The following is a 21,517-nucleotide window of genomic DNA, read 5'->3' on the forward strand; positions in this document are numbered from 1 at the left end:
ACTTAAACCTAGAGGTAGTGGTATCTAGTGAGTAAGGTCTTTGCAAAGGGTTTGATACAATGTGGACTTTAGAGTCAGACTGCCAGGGTTGATATCTCAGCTCTGCCACTTGCTAGTTGTGTGCCCTTGGGCAGAATCTTTAACCTCTTTGAACCATTTTCCTCATTTTCATTTGTAAAATGAGGTTGGTAATGAATGGTGCATACCTTTTAGGAGTTGTGGGGATTAAATAATTTTAAAGTGACACCTGGCACAGAGTAAGTGCTATGTTTATGTTAACGCTGTTGTAACTCTTTCTATATATATTATGTACTTGTTGGAAAATCATAATTTTACATGACCCAACAGTGCTTTCATTGATTGGTAATACTATACTATAATACTGTTATTATTGTCTGTATTAATATAAAACTTGGCATATTGCCAGGAGGAGATAGGTGAAGAACTGGAGACTTCAAGGTCCTGGAGAAGTAACTCAGATGAGACTTGGTGGAGCCCAGCTATATGAATGTTTCCTAGGCCAGTCCCAAACCTCTCCCTCCTCCCCTCTCCAGAGACTCACTTCTTCAGCTGTCCCGGACCCTTTGCTGTATACCGGGTGTGAATTAGCCCTCTAGTTAAATACATATGCTTATGTCTTCCCTGTATTTGAGCTGCCTTTCTCCTACACCTATACTCATCCCAATCTTTCTCATCTTCCAGTGTCCAGACCACATGCCCCCTCCCTCTGGAAGTCTTTCTGATCAAGCCAGAAGGAGGCAATCACTCCTCACTTCTCTCAACTTTGGCCGCTGTCACTTGCATGGCATTAAAGATCCCCTTGTGTGGTCACTGTGGGTTTAATATGTCTTACCTGTCCTGCCAAGAGGTGGACGCCATGAGGGTAGAGACCATCCGCGTGTATTTATCCATCCCTTCCTTGAACCCATATGATGGCAACATGTCTAGCACCCTGTGCCCTGTGCACAGTAGGTAGTGTGCTGTTTTCTGAATAAATAAGTAAACATGTGAATGTGAATATGGTGAGTAGGTGGGGGTATAGTGTGTGGAGCAACTGTGAAGGAGTGATAGGAGAAAGCAGAGGAGAGGTTGAATAGTTCCAATCTGTTGGGGTCAAGTCAGGCTGGTGAACTGATGTGTGGCTGACAGCGAGCCCTCTGGGGTGGCGTGGAGGGGACGAGAAGTGGGGAGCCTGAGGGAAGGGGTGTTTAGGATTGGCTGGAGGTGGCTTTTGCTGAAAGCAAGACAGTGCTCATTTGTTGTGGAGGTCCAAAAGGGAAATGACCCAACCTGAGACAGGTATTTCAGGAAAAATATAAAGGAGGATATGGATATCTTAGAGAAGTAGAAGGAAAATGAACAAAAAATATTACTGAAGAATTAGTGATGGCGCTAAGATTCATGTTTGAAATGTGCTCTCCACACTTAGAAATGAAATTATACGAGTGGGCCAGCTTTTCTTTATTGTTTTTGTCTTTTGTGGGTTTTTTTTTGTATATACATGTTTTTTATTGAAGTATAGTCATTTTACAATGTTGTGTCAGTTTCTGGTGTACAGCATAATGTTTCAGTCATACGTGAACATACATATATTTGTTTTCATATTCTTTTTCACCATAAGTTACTACAAGAATTGAATTATTGAATATAGTTCCCTGTGCTATACAGTATAAACTTGTTATGTATCTATTTTATATATATTAGTATATGCAAATCTTGAACTCCTGATTCATCCCTTCCCACCCTCTTTATTATTTTTGGCTTGAAGCATTGGCTACGAGAGATCAAGTCGAAAATAATTGATGGTATATCATTGCCATGGTTATCAAGGCATCAAACTATCTGGGTCAGAATGTATGATATTTACATTTGGGTTAAATGCTTTAATAGAGCTAGTGGGTTTAGCTGTGCAGTTTTTTCTTAGATCGTTGAAGTTGAGAACTTTGCAATCGGTTAGAGTTCAGTTTCGTGGAGGAGCGACGTGTGGAGCAGAGGTGAGGGACTCATTCAAAGTCTCCCAGTCCTCATTCCCTGCCACTGTTAGCCCCATACTTGGCACCCAGTAGGTGCTCTATAATTGTTTTTCAATAAATAAATTAATAAGATCTCAGTTTTTCAGTAAGTGAATTAATAACTAATTTAAAACAAATTTCAGATTGGATGGATTTCACGAAACATATCCTTTGTATTTAAAGTTCTTGCCAAATCTAAAGTGGAGAGATTAAATTGAAGATGGAAACGGAATACGTTATACACATTCATAGGATTTTAGTACTAGACAGGATTTAGTACTAGACATAGTTCCAGAGATTGTCTAGTCCCAGATCCTCATTTTTCAGATAATGACCCTGAGGACTGGAGAGGTCCGGTGACTCGCTCAGGCTCACACAGCTGATTACAGAGCCCAGGTCTCCAGGTCTTGAGGCTTCAATGTCATCTCTTTCTATTGCTTCCCTCGAAGTAAATCTGAATTTCACGATTCCTTCCATGGCATAAGTTAACTCTTGAGCTTCTAATGCAGAATTTAGAAAAAAAATTTTCCTTATGCTTTTGTTAATTTCAAAATAGAATGATTTCTTAGACAGCACACCCCCTTCCCACCCAGGCTCCTGTGAAGGGCAGGGGCTGCTTGGTTGTGCCCATATTCATTTTTTGATGTCCTGCTTGAGTTTCTCCTCCTGGGAAGTCTGTTCCAAAAGGAGAGCTTGCACCATCTAGTGGAGCTAAAAAGAGGCTCTTGGGTTTAATTTTTTGGTGGCCCTCTTTTAAAAGAAGAAAGGAATAGGACTGCCACACCCAGCATTAAAACCCTGGTTCTTGATTGCAAATACATCTCCGATGGATGGGTTCTAGCTTCAAAAAAGAAGAAGAAAGGAACAGTATTTTTACTTCATTAACCTGCAGATCTCACATGGAACCCTTTGTTCCTACCATGAAAGTGAGGGTGGCAGTGCAGAGCAATGGTTGGGTCACTTTGTACCTCACCATGCTAGAAACGGCACGTGAGAGACGAGGCTGTTGGTTCTTTCCTGGTAGAAGGAAGGTAAAAAAGTGGGTAGTCTGGCAACCTGTTTTTGTATCCAGCGCTTAGATTCTTTTACTCATTAATGCAAAACATTAACTCTTCTGGCATGAGTCTTCTCATAATAGTTGGGAATTAGTTAAATCCTGCTATTATTCCTAGGAAAGCCGCAAGTACTCATTTGGGCAATTAACTTTTTCAATCATGTGCAGTATTCCGCTGCCCAGTTGGATAAATGAAGTTTTGGGAAGCTTCCAAATGACTCCTTTGTTTCCTTCAATAGAGATTTAAATCTTTTCTCAAGCTCTACAAAATACTTATCTTGTGTGGTAGGTGGTAGAAGATAGTGTGTCAAGCAGAATGACTTGATGACTGAGTGGGCAACACAGGGCGGGGGATTTCATCACTGACGATGCCTTTAAGTGCTCATTACCTTCTGGGCCTGAATTTTCTTCGGAAAGAATGTCATTGTTCATCTTAATATTTACAGAGTACTTACCGCTCAGCAAAATCCAGGTTTGTTTCTTTCTCTTCTTTCTTTTTTTTCCATTTGTTATTGCATCAGCTGAAATATCTTACATGGCTCCTTATCACCTGTGTGGGGCAGGCATCCTTTGTGATAGTGGTTCTCATGCTGGTGCACAGCAGAATCAAGGGAAGCCTGGCCCCACCCCTCGAGAGTCTGATTTACCTGGATCCAGGTGGGATGTGAGCAGGCGTATTTTTAAAAAGCTCCCCAGGGGATTCTAACATGGCACCAGGGTTCAGAAGCACTGCTGGATGATAATTCTTGAAAGTGTATTGTGAATCATTGGATTCCAAATCAGGTTTGAACACTGGAGACCCGTATTTGAAAACCACTATTCTTTTTGGGACCTGAAGTTTGTACTGTATTGTGATGGGAGCAAGGAAGTTATCCTGTGGCTGAATGACTCCATGCGTCCATCTCTAGTTGGTGCTGGTGGAATCAGTCCTGAATGCATGATCCAGGTCTGAGGAACCGAGTACTTACAGGGCTAGCCAGGAACAGTGAGACCAGGAGTTAATGCTTTTGGGACTGGTGGGTTTAATGTATTATTATAGTTGTCCTCAGCTGAGGGCATTGCTTCTCTGTTGTTGGCATTTGTCCCAGTGACAGTAGGAAAGTTGATATCGCATATTAAATTTTTTTCCTTTTGTTGGTTTTAAGAACTTTTTTTTTATCTTGTTGGCTTAGTGATGAATTTCACCTCTTTCTGTGGTGGGCCAGTGAGTTCTTTAGAGAAGCTATTTTCTGAAGTCCTAATCTGTCCCTGGGAGCAGCTTATTTCTGAGAAATGGAGCTGAATTGGTTGGAGGCGGGGTCGGGCCATAAAAGGGCAGGGATGGGTATAAATCTTCCAAAATGCCAAAACTTGAACTCTTACAGTGAGAAACCGCGTCTTTGACCTTAATTAGTCCGCGCAGTTGATGCAGCTATTCAATTTCGAAGTATTTCTGCTCTGTTTTCAGAGGACAGGGGGATGAGAATATCAAAGAATTGTTAGAATTCTTGTCTTGGCTTCTCTAAGGCAATACTATTGTATAAAGAATGTGAAATTTGGTATCAGGCAGACTTGATCTCTCCTCTGCCACTTACTGTGTACTTTGCTTGGCAAGTTTGTGAGCATCTGTAAGATGAGAACCCTAATACCTGTCTTTCTTAGGCCAAGGGAAATTAATTCAGATAATGTATGTGAAGCCCCTAACACGATGCTTGGCACAGAGCTGGGACTCCAGAAATGGTAGCTACTTCTGGAACTGCCATTGATAATAGTAATAATTAATGATAATGATAATAATAAGCAGCTGTTTTCCCCTCCTTCGGACATGGTGCCTGAGGTGTAAGTAGTGTCACGGCTCTCGTGTCCATTTGTCCCCGTGGTGGGCTGAGGATGGGGATGGCAAAGTGATGTTGACAGGAGTCCCGGCTGGGAAAGTTGTCCTCAGAATGTTCATCTTCACATAACCAACATGTTATAATTTAATCTTTTTTCCCATTTTTTAAATTGAAGTATAGTCAGTTTACAATGTTGTGTCAGTTTCTGGTGTATAGCATAATAGTTCAGTCATACATGTACATGCATATATTTGTTTTCATATTCTTTCATTAGAGGTTACTGCAAGATATTGAATATTGTTCCCTGTGCTATACAGTACAAACTTGCTGTTTATCTACTTTATATGTAGGAGTTAGTATCTGCAAATCTCAAACTCTCAATTTATCCCTTCCCAGCCCCTTTCTCTCTTGGTAACCATAAGTTTGTTTTCTGTGTCTGTGAGTCTATTTCTGTTTTGTAAATAAATTCATTTGTGTCTTTTTTTTAGATTCCACAGTTAAGTAATATCATATGGTATTTTTCTTTCTCTTTCTGTTTTACTTTACTTAGGATGATGATCTCCAGGTCCATCCATGTTGCTGCAAATGGCATTATTTTATTCTTTTTTTATGGCTGAGTCATATTCCATTGTGTATATATACCACATTTTCTTTATCCAGTCATCTGTCATAATTTAATCTATGTTAATTCCTTAAAATGTAGCTTCTCCCTAGAAGAGTTAAATTCACTGATCACTCATCTTGTGTATGTCCTGCTCATTTACCTCAGAGGAAATAGACTACAGATTTTTATTTAAACAGTGTAGAGGCGGAGTTAGTAGGGAAGAAGGGAAAATGTGATTTGTGGGGATTACTTCAGTATGTCATACCTGGTCTTTGCTACCATGGGGTGGTGTGGGCTGTGGACATACAGAAAGAGCTGGGCCAATGGGAAGCCAAGATAGGTGATGCCAGGACACAGGACTGGAGGGTAGTGGGGGCCCAAATTCAGCAGCCGTCTGCTGTGAATTGCTGTCCCCAAGTCCCTGTTAGGACTGCCTGTGTGTTGCCATAAGTTTGTCTTGGTACCACCTTGGTCATTTGCTGTAAGTTGGCAGTGTCTGGAGGAGAGCACTGTTTCACTGCAGCCCTGAGCCTAGAGTAGAAAGTATTTGTATGTGTCACTGTAAACTGAATCTGCATAGCTGGGGGACCTGTAATGCAGGTTCAGCAAAGTCGGTACAGTCCAGTTGGGTGTTAAGGGCTTTCTTCCCCATCTAAGCTCTGACAAGTTGAGGAAAAGTGAATGAGGCAGCTGGAGGACCTTTATTAGCAATAAAACTGATGCTGGAGAATAGGGTTGATACCTGTGGGTAAGATATCCTGATACTGAGCCCAGAATTAGACAGACTCTCCCAGATGCAGAGAAGAATACATACTTCCTGCTGGCAGCTTGGCTCCCAGAAGAAAAAAGAGAGAGGAAGGGACAGGCTTATCACAATGACGGTTAGCCCCCACCCCGCCCCAGGGGAAGAGTTACTGAAGGAGGCAGAGAGAGCGGGAAGTACTCTGGAGGAAAGCCTGTGCTGCGGGGAAACATTAAGATTGAGACATTGTTTTTCTCTAGCAAGTCTACAAAAATCCAACCTTTTAAAATTCTAGCAAATTTGGAAACCGTAAATCATATTAAAAAAAAAACAACAAGTAGGGGTGGTTTAAATGTCCTTCCCATGCTCAAGGTCCTATAACCTGTCCCAGTTACCTGCAGAAGAGAATCCAGGTTCCTTCACTTGTTTTTGAAAACCTGTCCGAATCGTACCCCATCCTACTGATCAACCCTCCTTCCCCCATGATTTTTAGATGCAAATCTCAAGTCAGAGTGTGCCCTCATGGACCTCTGTTCTTATTATAGTGTTCCTGCTGGATAATTCTTTCTACTTCCTGTCAGTCTGTCCAAGATGTGTTCATCTGTTAAGTCCCAGGACAGTCCCCACGTTGGGCCAGCGCCTTGCACTTCAGCACACACTGCTTTCTCTCATCTTTAAACTGCTGCTGCACTTTCCCCCGGGGACCACGCAGTTTAGCACTTGGCTCATCGTGTGAATCTTACCAGCCGGCTGCTGTCAGGACCACGAGGGACGGGGTGTTTCTCATACTTCTTTTATGTGTCCTCAGCTGCTCGCATATTGTACACATGGAAAGCACTCAGTCAATACGCAGTCGGTTAAATAAATGTATCAAAAGACTGTGGCTCGCACCCTTATCACTGCACTAGAACAGAGTTGTGTGCTGGTTATGCTGGAAGATAAAATGACCACGGCGAAGGATTGAAATTTGCTCTTATTTCATGCTGTTGACATGGAATCCAAGAATCTCCAATTTTGGGAACTGAGAGGATAAGTCATCTAGTTCAACCCCATTTATTTATTTTTTACAGCTGAAAACACTGAGGCTCATGCTTTGAAAGGAGGTATTCAGAGTCTATGAGCTGAATATTTGTGAGAGGAATAGAGGATATGAAATAGATGATGTTTCAATTCTTTAACATTAGATTATCCAGGGTTATGTGACAGCTTTATATACACATTAGGGATTCCTCTGAGTGTTCCAGAGTGCTTTTCTAATATCTTATAGAACCTCACTTCTTGATGTTCTCCCCAAAATCTGTGGAGGAAGGCGCTTCTCCCAAAAGCTATCACCACGTGTCATCATTGACCTTCACTGACACGTGTGAACGCCCTGCATGGGATTCCACGGCAGGCCAGAGGTACCGCGCTCATTGTGCGGCCACAGAAGCTGATTTCCTGGAAGATTACTTGTCTTGCCCAAGGTGCCCAGATACTAAGGATTAAAATGCAAGTGTTTTGTATTCCCATGCAATCCATTTTCAACTAGCCCGTGATGACTTTTTCTTTCTCAAATTATTATCTCTAGACTCTGAAAATTCTGGCTTAGAAAGGAAGCACATATTTGATTTCCTGCTCAGCAAAGAGAAAGAACAGCTAACACAAGTACTAAGCCACCCCTGGTAGGAGGCTAGGAGCCCAGCCTGGAGCCAGGACATCCTGGCTTTGCCGAGTGCAGAGAGAGGATGCGGCCCTCTGCCAGTGCGGAGTGGAAGGCAGGAGTCGAGGCAGGAGGAGGGCAGGTCACCTCACCAGCTCTCCGCTCCTCCTAAGTCCCAGGCAGGTTTGCCCAGTGCAGATTCAATATTAGTTTTCGGTCGTAGAGATCCCGAGACATCAGTGATCGTATTTAACTATCGTATAAAAATGTACAAATAAGTGCAGTGTTTTAGTTATTTCTACCACTGTTTTTTTCCATTAAATTTTAAATAATTTTGTTTTTTAATTAAAAAATAGTGTTGGCTCTTACTCATTTATTAGTGAACAAAAAATTTAGCACTGAAGTAAATACATATATATTTTTAAAGAGTTTTCCAGCACTGAATCTTGTCATATTGAGTCACAAAGTTAATTTGGTAGGTCACAATTAGCACTTCAAAACAGAATAAAATAGAAAATATAACACTGCTTTATATTTGGTAATGGTAAATACCATATTATTGTAAAATACAGTTCTTATGGGTCATAGTTTTAAAAAGTTTCAAAAAGACTGTTCTCATGTTTTGGAGGATTATTTGGAGAACGGGTTATGAAATTTATCTTGATGCTACATTTCTGCTTCATCATGGACTGCAAATGTTAGCTGGTCTTCTCTTAGTAGAAAACATTCATTTATATTTTGATTGCCCAGTATATGCGAGACACTCTTCTAAATGCTGGCGGTGAGATCTCTTTAACAATTTACTTGCAGAGCAAATCATCTTATTTGCAAAGAAAACACTATCAGTTTGCATAAGATTTAGCTGTAGATAACAGAAAATTCTCTTTAATAATCTTTCCCTATTCCATACACCGATTCCGTTTACACCTCACTGGCCAAGACATATACAGCCACACCTAGACACAAAGGAAGAAGGGAAATGTAGTTTTTCAGCTGTAAAGTTAGGGTTTATTCCCGAGGAAGAAAGGGAGACTGAGTATTGGCGGACATGTAAAAGTGCCTACCACAAATACCTCAAGATTTCTTACTTGTTAACAAAGTGTTGTTTCTGTTGATGATACGTTTCTGTTATTGTGATTCCTGGAAATGCACCAGCCGGGCAGGGACAGGTTAGTGCAGGTTGCCCATAGCACAGGGATGCCCTGCTGAGGGGCAGATGGGGGAGATGAAGTGCACATCCTGCTTGACCGTGTGCCCTCGCGTGGGGCCGTGTCTGCCCACAGCAAGGGCACCTTGATCTCATCGGCAGAAGGACCTTTTGGCTCTGGCCGAGCCATCCACTTGCCAGACTGTGGCCCCGGGGGGCCCTTTTACTACTTTGCCGACATGCCCTATACAGGCTGGTTTTGGCTCAGAGGCTGGGTCCCAGGTTGCCTAGAGGTGGCCTTAAACGTGTGATCCAAGATACACCTGGTTCCGCCCCTTTTCCTAGGACAGCTCTTCTCACCTAGATTTGCTACTTTAAAAATTACAGAAATTAGTAAGCAACAAGGACACACTGTATAGCTCAGAGAATTATACCCATTATCTTGGAATAACCTATAATGGAATATAATCTGCAAAAATACTGAGTCAATATGCTGTATACCTGAAACTAACACAACACTGTAAATCAACTACACTTCAGGTAGGAAAAATTATAGAAGTTAGGAGACCAACCTGTACTCACTGTCTTCACACACACACACACACAGTACATTTTTTAGAGTTTCAACAGGTCCCAGGTACTGTGAAGTCCCCTTATCTCTGACCTCCCTGTATTAACTTCATGTCACCTCTCTCCAGTCACAGGAGAGGAAAATTAGGGTTATCAATTACGCTTATACTTATTTTTTGATTTGAAATGGAAAATTAGATTTCTTTCTTTTTAATTTCAAAAAGTGTATGAAGGAGATAATGCAATACAAAAGGATTCAGTCTTAAGCATCAGTTATGAAAAGATAGGAAGGGTCCCACCCACTCTACACAGAGAAATGCAAAAAAAAAAAAAAAAAAAAAAAAACCTCACACAAAACCCCGCCTTATCTAAGGCAGCCAGGTGGTGTTCGTCTTGGAAACCAATGTGCAGAGAGGAGGGAGAATTTCATCTGGAAGTTGGTGTAAACCTTTTACTCTTTCTCTGCACGCTCCTCAGAGATCATTAAAAATTTATCAGCAAGAAATGCCCTACACGTTTTTCTTCAGGTAGTTGTAAGAAAACCAAAAAGCAAGGAAAACAGAAAGGGAGTTTATAGTCTGCTTCTTTTACTTTCTTGGTGTAATTTTCTTTTGTCCCATGCCAACTTTTAAAAAATTATGTATTATATTTATTCATTTCCTTATTCTAAAACTGATATAGTTACATGGTTTAGAAATTAAGAAAGATTCGCTCAATGGGCTCTTCCAATAAAATGTGGAAGATTTCTTAATAGCAGAGAAAGTTGTTCCTTGTAAACATTTGCATTTATACACTAGCTTTTTTAAAGGGCCCGCTCTCCCTTCATTTTTATGTCTGACTTTTGTTTCAGGTGAGACAGAATAATTCTGGCAGGTTGCCCCTCCCTGTGCCTTCCCCTGTGATTATGCAGTGCCTGCGAATGAGCAGGTTTGGGACAACAGAGAAAGATGACCAGAAAGACTAGAATTACTGAATTTGTTGGGGCAATCACCTGCGTGTTTTCCCAGTCTTCTACTGTGTTGAGGTCTTCCTGTCTCTCATGGAAATTAAGCCAGGAGTGAAATCTGTCCTTTATCATCAGAACTTGCCTTTGTTATAGTTTTGGTGTCTAGGAAAACCATCTGTACATAAAATTCCATCTCCGAACAATATGTGGGACCCAGCAGGCGGATTGGATGGGGGTGGGGCTGGCAGGCATTAGATGCCACCATCTTTTTATTATTATTAGTGTTAGTATTAGTATTAGCATTTTAATGGAGGTCCAGGGGATTGAACCCAGAACCGTGTGCATGCTAAGCACACACTCTACCTCTGAGCTATACTCTCCTCTCACCACTGTCTCATTTTTTCTTAAATACTTCATTCTAAAGAAGCTGCTGGTTGAGACTGGCCCATGAACCACTTCCCCTCTACCATTGGGCTTAATGTCAGTCTCATCAGAATTCAATACTATTGTCTTGTTAACCAAGAAGAGAAATTAGGGGGAAGCCTGAGGAAGCATTTCCTTTTTCCCAATGGATCACTTTGCTCAGTTGCCATAATCAAGAGCATGGCATGAGTCAGGCTCTGTATTTTCAATAACACGTTACTCACTCTTAAAGGAAGATTTCCTCTGCTGTTCACGTATCATCAAATTAGTCTAACTACCTTGCTAATGAAGGCATCCCCAACATGCACTGTGAAAACCACATTTTTTTCTTGTTAGTAACAGGGCAGCTGATTTCCCTCGTGACACCTTTGTTGAATATCCCTTGGGTACCTGCCAGCATACCAGGCGTTTTGAGAATTCGTACTCTAGGTCAGACAACAGTGGTTTCCGCAGTAAGTTTGCCATCTTCAAGGATGGATAAATGCATTAAGCAAACTGAGAAAGGGGATGGACCTAGCTTAGAAAAGAGGAAGCTGAGAGGTTTAATAAGAATTCCAGAACAGGGAGGAAGGATGAGTTTGAGGGGACAGCATTTCTCCATCACCACTTCTTAACGTGAGGGCAGGGTAAGGCACGCTTTGAATTACAGCAGGTGGAATCTTCCTTTACAACGCGGAATCCTTTCTGATTGGAGGGACCCACTGAGCTGTGTTGCCAAAGGGAGCTTTGTGATCCCTGTCTGACTGGGTTTTTGGCTGCCCAGCAGCAGACCTCTAAGCTTGCTCTTCCTGTGTCCGATAATTCTGTTAGCTACCCCGGGCTCCTTCCTATAAGTATGTTTTCTGCTTGGGTCAACTCAGTTCTCAGGAGACGGTGTGGACTCAGAGAGCTGAAACAGTATGCTGAGAGTATATAGGCGCTCAAAAACTGATTGCTGATATTATTTTCATTTTTATGATCCTTCTTGCAACTCAGAAGAATCTTTCTGGGATAACTCATAAGCAGGAAAGGCTTGGAGCAAATGATCTTTGGAATAATTTTCAGATCTTTGCTTCTGAGCTAAAAAATGTTTCATCCCAGAGTTTCCCTGTTAATTCTGACCTCAGAGCCATACTATGAAATACCTTTCTTATGTGATATTTGGAGCATTTCAATAACTAAATTCTACAGGATGTGGTTTAAATATAATGGATCATCTATTGAATTATACTCTGATAAGTTACATTATAATGAAGTAGTAGGTACATTTAATACGTGCAGAGAATAGGAAGAAAGGCTTTAGAAATAATTTGCTGACTTCTCCAGGGAGAGGTTTATCACAGGCAAGAGGAAGTTTATTCTACTTAATTAGTCAATGAATTAATATTTAATTGATTTAATTAATTATTATGTTTAATGTATTACAGTTACATGGAGGGAGTGCTGGGGGAAAGAGACAGAGACTGGCTTTATTTTAAATATCTTTTCCTTAAAATATGTTGCTGAAGTCATTATGGCCATCATTTTAATTTCCTCCTTCCTCAGATATTTTAGGAATAAACAGGCACACTTGCTGACTTTGGATGTCACCTCCATTCCTGCCTCTGGCTGTGGTGTCAATGAAGTGAGTGCCTGGAGGTCGAGGAGCAGAAGGGGGCCCAGAGGGAGGGAGCATGAACTGCAGACTCTTTTCAGACTTGGAATAATTGAACGTTTTCTGTCCTGAATTTTTGGCTGAAATTTTGGCTGAATTTTGGCTGAAGCAGTGGGGCCACTCCCTTCTGTACTTGAATGTTCTTTGCACTCTGTCCTTGGAGGGAAGAAGATGGCTGTGAGGAGTCCATCCAGCGGCTGCTCTGGGCTGCCCTCCAGTGGACACGCCTCCCGCCTGCTCATTATCTTGTCTCTCTCTGGCAGCAGCGAGCAGTGTCTTAGCCTGTGTTCCCTGGAAAGACCCCATCACACCTGTTTCATGCGATCCAGCCTCATCTTCCCTTCTCTGCAGCTGCTTTCAGTGGGCAGGGTACACCTGGTCGCATGGTTTCTTGGTCTCCACTTGGAGCCCCTGGGGCTGAGGGCTCACAGCGGACCCAGGTGAACTGTGGTTGGCTAGTTTTCTCCTCTATACCGAAGGAAAAGCCAAGGAAGGGTGGCTTCTAACTTGGAGACGGTGCAGCAGTCACCTGATCCCACTTCCTGCCACCTGCCTGGGCGACAGACGGTAGGACCCATCTGTTTGTTCCAGTGTGACTGGATCACACACACACACGCACAAAAACCAGTTAGCAGGTGGGAAATGTATTTTTCGGGACACACCATAAACCTGCCATTACAGGGAGGATTCTGGTGCCAGTTTAGATGCAAATGGAATTGCCCAACTAGAGCTGATTACAGAAATGTCAGGATGTCTATGTGCCCAGTTTCACTCCTACGCTGCACATCAAGTTAACGTGCTGCTGTGATTGTGGGCGTGATGGTTGGGCTCGGTTCTCGCCTGCACTTTTGAGGGAGCTTTGACTTGACAGAAGTGGAATGTGGCACACGGTATCCACTCCTCCCTTCCTGTCACCTCCTTGTTGAAAGAAAACAGAATCTCGATTTTGTCCATTTCTGAGAAACTTGACATTTTAATTTAAAAAATAAAAATGCACTCTTGGAGCTCTTAGGCTAAGATGAAAAGGGGTAGATTGACCTGAAATTCAGTTGCCATCCTGTTCAGAGAACGGATCTCAACTATCTACGCAGTTTGGCCACATTCAGCCCCTGCTGGGTGATAGCCTGGCGTCTGGGGAGCTGTTGGGAAGGGGTGGCAGGCAGGGGTGTGAATTGGCGTGGTTATTGCTGTGCTGTTTTAGTGCTTTTCAGATTTTTTTTTTTTTTTACAATTGATAGCACAGCATCAGATGTTTTTGACTGATGCACAGCCAGAAATTTATTTTATGCATTTGCATGTGTGTATTTTTTAGTGACTATAGCACACGGTACATGCATGTATAATATATTGATTATGTAGAGTTTGAACAAAATATGTATATAAAAATTTCACAAAACGGTACTCACTCTTCCTCCATGCAGTATACGTGAATACTTTCTATTTGAATCTGGCCTAAACCATTAGTGAACCAGTAAATTAATTTTACTACCTACTTTTGGTTCTCAAACTGTAGTTTGAAAAACACCAGTTTAAGGGCTTGGTGAAGGGCACTAGGCGTGGAGGAGAACTCAGGTCAAGGCTGGTGGAGGTGGAGAAGGTGGGCGAAGGAAGAGATTTCGAAGAATAGACTAAACTGGACTCGACAACGGTAAGAGTAAGTCCCTGAGTCAGGGCTCCCTTCTAGGACCTGGCTGAAAGTGAGCACATCACAGTGCTCAAGCAGATAGACTGCTTGGGTTCATGGTTGAACTCACCTTGTCAAGGATAATTATTTGGTTGTGGGAACTGAGTTTTCCTTAGTCATTGCGGCCATTGTGGTCTACCTTTAGGAAGAAGTCCCGTTCCCAGACTTTAATATCCTTAAACGTTATTATTGTGTATTACGTGGTAGTAAGGTAGAACCTCATTTACTATTTCTGCTAGAATCTCTGTGTAGATGTGTGGCTACCTGCAACTCTTTTAGAACAAGGTCTGAAATACTGATACTCAGCTATAAGGCAGAAGGTCTTACATCAGCAGCCGATTGCCCTTCATAATTGAACCATGAAGAGCAGGTGACTCTCCCGTATTGCCAGTACATGCTCTCTGGGGCGTCAGTGGAAGCCTCAGTTCTGTATTCTGCACAAGCCGCTTTCCCCTGGTGGTTCATTTCATCATTAGCTTTCATGTGATCACACTAAGGCTCTGGTCTCATCCTTGTTAAGGGGGTTGCCTATTTGGGAAATTACAGGAAGTTTCTGAAAAGTAAGATAATGGGGTGGGAGAAGATTTTCTGGGATAAAAGGCTTCTGAGGGCTCTGAGAATATGGAGGAGGGAAGAGATGGCAAGAGAAGGGAACTAGGTTCTCTTGGTCCGGGTATTAGTTTAAGGTGAGTGTGACCTCGATTTATGAAGACTTTGCAACTTGACACTTAATAGGAATTGGGTTTTTAATATTTATAGCACGTTATGTAAATGCTGCCCCTCCATGTGCTTTCTTAAATCCTCTTAGCTTATAAATGACAGCTTTGATTTCTTAAAAAAAAAAAAGTCTTTTCATTTATCCAGCCTAAGAGTAGTAAACAATAGATGCTTAATGCCTTCCTTTCATGTCAGCCCCCAAAGACTGAGACTTCTATTCTAAAGAGTTTATTGCTGTACTTTTGAGCTTATTAAGGTCACGCATAACTTAACGAGGGTGGGGAGGGGGAAGCTGATGCTGCGTCATTGGTGCAGAGGCAGCTTCTGGAATTCCGCAGGACGGTCAGCTCAGCATGCTCAGTAGGTAAGCTGAAAATACAGTATGGCAGAAACTACACGCGTGGCCCGTTTGGAATGATTAGTGCTATTTTTTTTTCCTAGTGATCGAGATCATTAGGGAATTCGATTTTTGCCTAAATGGTTTAGGGCTAAGCTTCTGCTTGCTATAGGACCCTGACGTTGCAGTTGTGGAATGGGCGTGAGCTGATGGAACTACACGTTTGGTGGTGTGTGAGTCCTTTCCCCCTTAGCCATACTGGGTGACATCAGTTATTTTATACATTTTATAAAAAAAAAAAAAAAGAAGTCCCCACTCTCTGGGGCCTTCAGAGCACATGTAAAGAAGAGAAAGGAATTCAAAACTTAAGCTCAGCCCTGGCCAGTGTGGATTGCTAGGTCCTTGGGGGCTGTCATTTACTCAGGAAATGTTTGTTAAGTACCTTCTGTGTGCCAGGCTGTGAACTTTGCCCTGGATGATACAGAAAGAGACATAGCCTGTGTCCCAGGACAGCCTGGGACCAGCGAACACGGGAAAACACAGGGAGAGAAGGGGTTTGTTTCTGAGGCAGGGCAGCCCAGGAGATGCACTCTTCTCAGGATGATTTATCTGCCAGGGGGGTGATGCTTACCTGTTTCCCTCGCTGTATTTGGGCCACAGAGAACCCTTTAAAGTTGGTCAGATGATACAGGGGTGTGTTGAGAGTTTGAGGGTTCATGAGACTGGCGCTGACCTGGCAAGGGAAGGGCAGCGCTCAGGCCGCTCAGGGTACTGCTGGTGACCTGTCAGTAATTCTGAGTGGATTGAGATGTGCTGTAGAGACCTTGCTTAGAATAAGGAAAACAGACAGAACTGATTTGGTGGTATCTTATCTATCTGGAATTATGTATCTAGAACATCCTGAAGAACCAAGAAATTTATAAAACTAAGCCTTTTTTTTGCACAGATGCATCCACACAAGGCCTGTGTATGCTTGTGTAGCAGGTTTGGAGATCTGGTTTCTAAACTGATTTAGATTTTGAAAGTAGAAGAGAAGAAGAGGAATGTAATTTAAAAGGAACATCCCAGGAACAGTATGATAAAGTGACAGTTAACACTTTTAAAGGGAGGAAGAAAGAAGATGGAAAACTGGAAAAGAAAAGATGAAGATGTAATCATTCAAAAATGATCACCATCTGTTTCATGTAGCATCAAGTGTATGAGACTCATGGCAGGGGAAATTTTTAGAAATTCTAAGATTTCTCGTACAGGGTTGGAATCTGAAATGTTGAACTGTTTCCGTGTGATCTTCATGCAGTCCTGTTTGAGTCTTTCTGTATTAGACAGTCAGGCAATTGATGTCAGTAAGGCAGTTGACGACCTGTATTCTGCTCTTAGGAAGACAAAGAAACATATATAAGCTCTTAAACTGTTCCTAATCAAACATTTAAAAATTAAAATTTTGATGCTTTTAGCATCAAATCCTCAGCTCTTTGAAATTGACTTCTTCAAGAGTTCTGTTTCCTGAAAGATCGATGTTTTACTGCACGGAAAAATCACACCACATAGAAAAAGGTCATTTGTATTATTAAAAAAGTCAGTTATTTCATAAGCAGTAAACACTTTATAAATAATACTTTACATGTGTTATTCAGTTATAAAAATTTGACTTGACACTTTCCAGAAACATATCTGAATATCTGCAACTTTGTGTCTGTATCTCTCATTTGCTATTTCTTATTTTATTATTTTGTTTGCTAAATCATATGTGTAACCCGTCTTCCTGGACAGAAAATATGTTCTAGTGTTTCTAGCTCCTTGTACATAGCAGGTCCCCATAAAGGTTTATTGAATGACTAATAATGAAACAAGTCATACTGAGTTTTCTAATTAATCCTTTACTGACCATGGAAATACTTTCTATTATCTTTTCTTTCCCCATCGTGATCACACACTAAAATCTTTATGGTATTTGAACTGCATCTGCTGATTGGAGTTGTTGGAGCCCTTGAATTGCCTCTTTATGCCGTTGCGTTTCCCCTTATGACTTAAAGGGCGGAAACAGCACGAGGTATTGTGGAATGTGAATAGGTTATGGGCTTCAGATGAAGCTCTGAAGTGTGTGCTCGGGACAGGCATGTTCTTACCTTGATGAAGTCACTGCAGTGAGGCCGGGGGCTGTAGGGGAGAGGGGAGGCGTGTATCACAGCATCGGGAGGCTGCTTACCTGTGCACACTGTCATTGGTCCCAGGTGACTGTGGAGGAGGTCATGACCACAACTGCCTATCTGGACCTTTTCCTGCGGAGCATCTCCGAGCCAGCTCTACTTGAGATCTTCCTCCGTTTTATCCTGTTGCACCAGCACGAGAACGTCCACATCCTAGATACTCTCACGAGCAGAATCAACACCCCATTTCGGGTAAGGAGAGCTCCAGAGGAAGGGGATTTATAACTCAGAACAGGTTTCAGGAGAGTTTGTTTTGGGGAATAAAAATGAATATTCTCTTTCTCTCCTCCTCCTGTACCCCTCTTTATTTCTTTCAGCTGTTACTTTTTCTATTTTGGAAGAGAGAAAGTAGATAATTTGTTTAGCTCTCAGTAGCTCTTCTATCAGGGAGGTGGCACTTACTGCCTTTCTCAGGACATTTTTCTCAATTTGTCTGGATTGGCACATTCTTCTGTAGAACCAGCAGAATGTGCTTCTGAGGAGTCAAGGTGCTGGGCTTAAGTGCAGGTAAAGCCAAGGAACTGAAGTGTATCAAGTCTGGGTATTAGCGATTTTATCTCTGTCCACAAATGTTTTGAAATGCATGTCTGGGCAGTTGTGAATTAAGATAGTCATTCTTTAGTTTGGAGCTCTGATTAACTTTTATACCATTAGTGTAATCCTTTGCAATCCCCTCCTCAAAGGCTGTCTCTATTTAATTGCAATTATTGTTTTAAAAGCAAAGGTATATCTAAAGAAAATGAAAATACTAATTTGAAAAGATACATATGCTGCAATGTTCATAGCAGAAGTATTTACAATAGCTAGGATATGGAAGCAACCTAAGTGTCCATTAACAGATGAATGGTTAAAGAAGTGTGTATGCCTGTACACACACACACACACACACACACACACACACACACAAACACACAATGGAATATTAGCCATTTGCAGCAACATGGATGAAACTAGAGGGTATTATGCTTAGTGAAGTAAGTTAGAACAGAGAAGGACAAATACTGTACATTACCACTTATATCTGGAATCTATCATTTATATCTGGAATCTAAAAAATAAAATGAATGAATATGACAAAAGAAATAGACTCACAGATACAGAGAACAAACTGATAGTTACCAGTGGGGAGAGGGAAGAGAGGAGGCAAGCTGGGGGTAGGGGAGTCAGAGGTACAAACTACTATGTATAAAATAAGTAAGCTACAAGGAAATATTGTACAGCACAGGGAACATAGCCAATATTTTATAATAACTTTAAATGGAGTATATAATCTATGAAAATATTTAAATGCTATATTGTACACCTGAAACTAATATAATATTATAAAGCAACTATACTGGGGAAAAAAGCTCCATTGAAATGCAAAAAAAGAGAACAAAGGGATAATTAACAGTGTTATTGAGTTTGTAACATATCTAGATGTAATGTGTATAACAGTAATAGCACAAAGAGGGGTGGTAAGAAGGAAAAGAGCTCTATAGGAGTAGTATTTCTGTTTTTCACTGCAGTTAATTTAGTATAAATCTGAAGTCGAATCTGATAAGATGTATCTGGTAAGGCCTAGAGCAACCACTAATAAAATTAATATAGTGAAAAAAGTCATTAAAGGAATTTAAACATTACAGTGGGGGAAATATTCATTTAATGTAAAAGAAGACAGTAAAATAGGAACAGAGGAACAAAAGAGACATCAGACATCTAGAAAAAAAGTAAAATGACAGACATAAATCCAATTATAATGATAATATTAAATGTAAACAGATTAAAAATTCAATCAAAAGGCTGAGACTGACAAGACTAGATAAAAATACAGGATCCAACTATATGCTGCCACCTGGAGATAAACTTTAGATTCAGTGATAACAGTAGATGGAATGTTAAGATGTTTAAAGATAGGTTATGCAAACAGCAACCAAAACAAAGCTGGAGTGGCTATACCAATAAGCCACAAAATAGGCTTTAAAACAAGACCTGTTACTAGAGAAAGAGGGACATTTAATAATGATAAAGGTTAACTCATCAGGAAGATACAGCAATTATGAATATATATGCATCTAAAAACAGAGCCCCCAAATTTATAAAGCAAAAAACTGATGAAATTTAAGGAAGAAATAGAAGATACAGCAATAGTTATTGGCTATTTCAACACTTTATTTTCCATAACAGATAGAACAACTAGGCAGAAGATGAACAAAGAAATAGGAGACTTGAACAACATTGTAAAAAAACTAGATTTAACAGAGGTCTATAAAACACCCACCCAACAGCAGCAGAATACACATTCTCCTTGAGTGCACATGGAGCAAACACTTTCCAAGGCAGACCGTATGATAAGCCTCAATAATTTAAAGGGATTGAAATCATTCAAAGTGTGTTTATTGACCACAGTAGATTAAAATGAACGCTTATTAATAGAAAGAAAATTCACAGATACATAGAAATTAAGCAGTACTTCTAAATAACCAATGGATCAAAGAAGAAGTCTCAAGGGAAATGAGAATATACTTTGAGATAAATGAGAATGAAGACAAAACATGTCAAAACTTATTGGATGCAGTATAGCACTGCTTAAAGGGAAATATACAGCTGTAAACACCTACATGAAAAAAGAAGAAAGGGTCATCATTAAAAAGTTCACAAATGATAAATGCTGGAGAGGGTGTGGAGAGGAGGGAACCCTCCTACACTGTTGGTGGGAATGTAGTTTGGTGCAGCCATTATGGAAAACAGTATAGAGATTCCTTAAAAAACTAAAAATAGACTTACCATATGATCCAGCAATCCCACTCCTGGGTATATATCCAGGGGAACTCTAATTCAAAAAGATACATACACCCCAATATTCCAGCAGCACTATTTACAATAGCCAAGACATGGAAGCAACCCAAATGTCCATCAACAGATGACTGGATAAAGAAGATATGGTATATTTATCCAATGGAATACTACTCAGCCATAAAAAAGAATGAAATAATGCCATTTGCAGCAGCATGGATGGACCTGGACATTGTCATCCTAAGTGAAGTAAGCCAGAAAGAGAAAGAAAAATACCATATGAAATCACTCATATGTGGATTAAAAAAAAAAAAAAGACAAAAATGAACTTATTTACAAAACAAATAGACTCACAGACATAGAAAATAAACTTATGATTACCGGGGGGAAAAGGGAGTGGGAAGGATAAATTGGGAGTTTGAGATTTGCAGATACTAACTACTATATATAAAATAGATAAACAACAAGTTTCTACTGTATAGCACAGATATTCAATATCTTATAGTAACCTATAATGGAAAAGAATATATGTATGTATATGTATGACTGAAATATTATGCTGTACACCAGAAATTGGTACAACATTGTAAACTGACTACTTCAATTAAAAAAAAAAAAAAAGAAGCAAGATCTCAGAGCAGTAACCTAACCTTGCACTGTAAAACACTTGAAAAAGAAGAGCAAACTCAAACCAAACAGGAAGAAGGGATTAATAAGGATTAGAGCAGATATTAATGAAATGGAGACTAGAAAAACAACAGAATCGACAAAACTGAGAGAAGAACAACAAAACTGAAAGTTGGTTTTTTGACCCTCCTAGGCTGCTGGTGAGAATGTAAACTGGTGCAGCCACTGTGGAAAACAGTGTGGTGGTTTCTGAAAAAACTGGAAATAGAACTGTCGTACAACCCTGCAGTTCCACTCTGGGGTATATATCTGAAACAAAACAAAAATAAAAACATTAATTCAAAAAGGTGAATGCATCCCAATGTTTATAGCAGCACTATTTACAGTTGTCAGATACAGAAGGAACCTAAGTGTCCATCAACAGGAGACTGGATAAAAAAGATGTGGTATATATACAATGGAATACTACTCAACCATAAAAAGAATGAAATTTTGCAATTTGCAGCAACATGGATGGACTTGGAGAATGTTATGCTAAGTGAAGTAAATCAGACAGGGAAAGACAAATACTGTATGATATTTCTTA

General features: G+C 40.7%; 1 protein-coding gene across 3 annotated transcripts in view; it reads left to right on the forward strand.

Annotated features, from left to right (window-relative positions):
- Positions 1 to 21,517, forward strand: part of FAM160A1 (family with sequence similarity 160 member A1) — a 230,540-nt gene that overhangs the window by 173,982 nt on the left and 35,041 nt on the right. For all 3 annotated transcript variants that reach the window (XM_032464806.1, XM_032464817.1, XM_032464828.1), the window contains exon 7: positions 17,554 to 17,721. In XM_032464806.1, the coding sequence (XP_032320697.1) occupies positions 17,554 to 17,721 (168 nt within the window). The remainder of the gene's footprint in view (positions 1 to 17,553; positions 17,722 to 21,517) is intronic.

The sequence above is a fragment of the Camelus ferus genome, chromosome 2 (genome assembly GCF_009834535.1).
Source record: "Camelus ferus isolate YT-003-E chromosome 2, BCGSAC_Cfer_1.0, whole genome shotgun sequence".
NCBI classification, from domain to species: Eukaryota; Metazoa; Chordata; class Mammalia; order Artiodactyla; family Camelidae; genus Camelus; species Camelus ferus.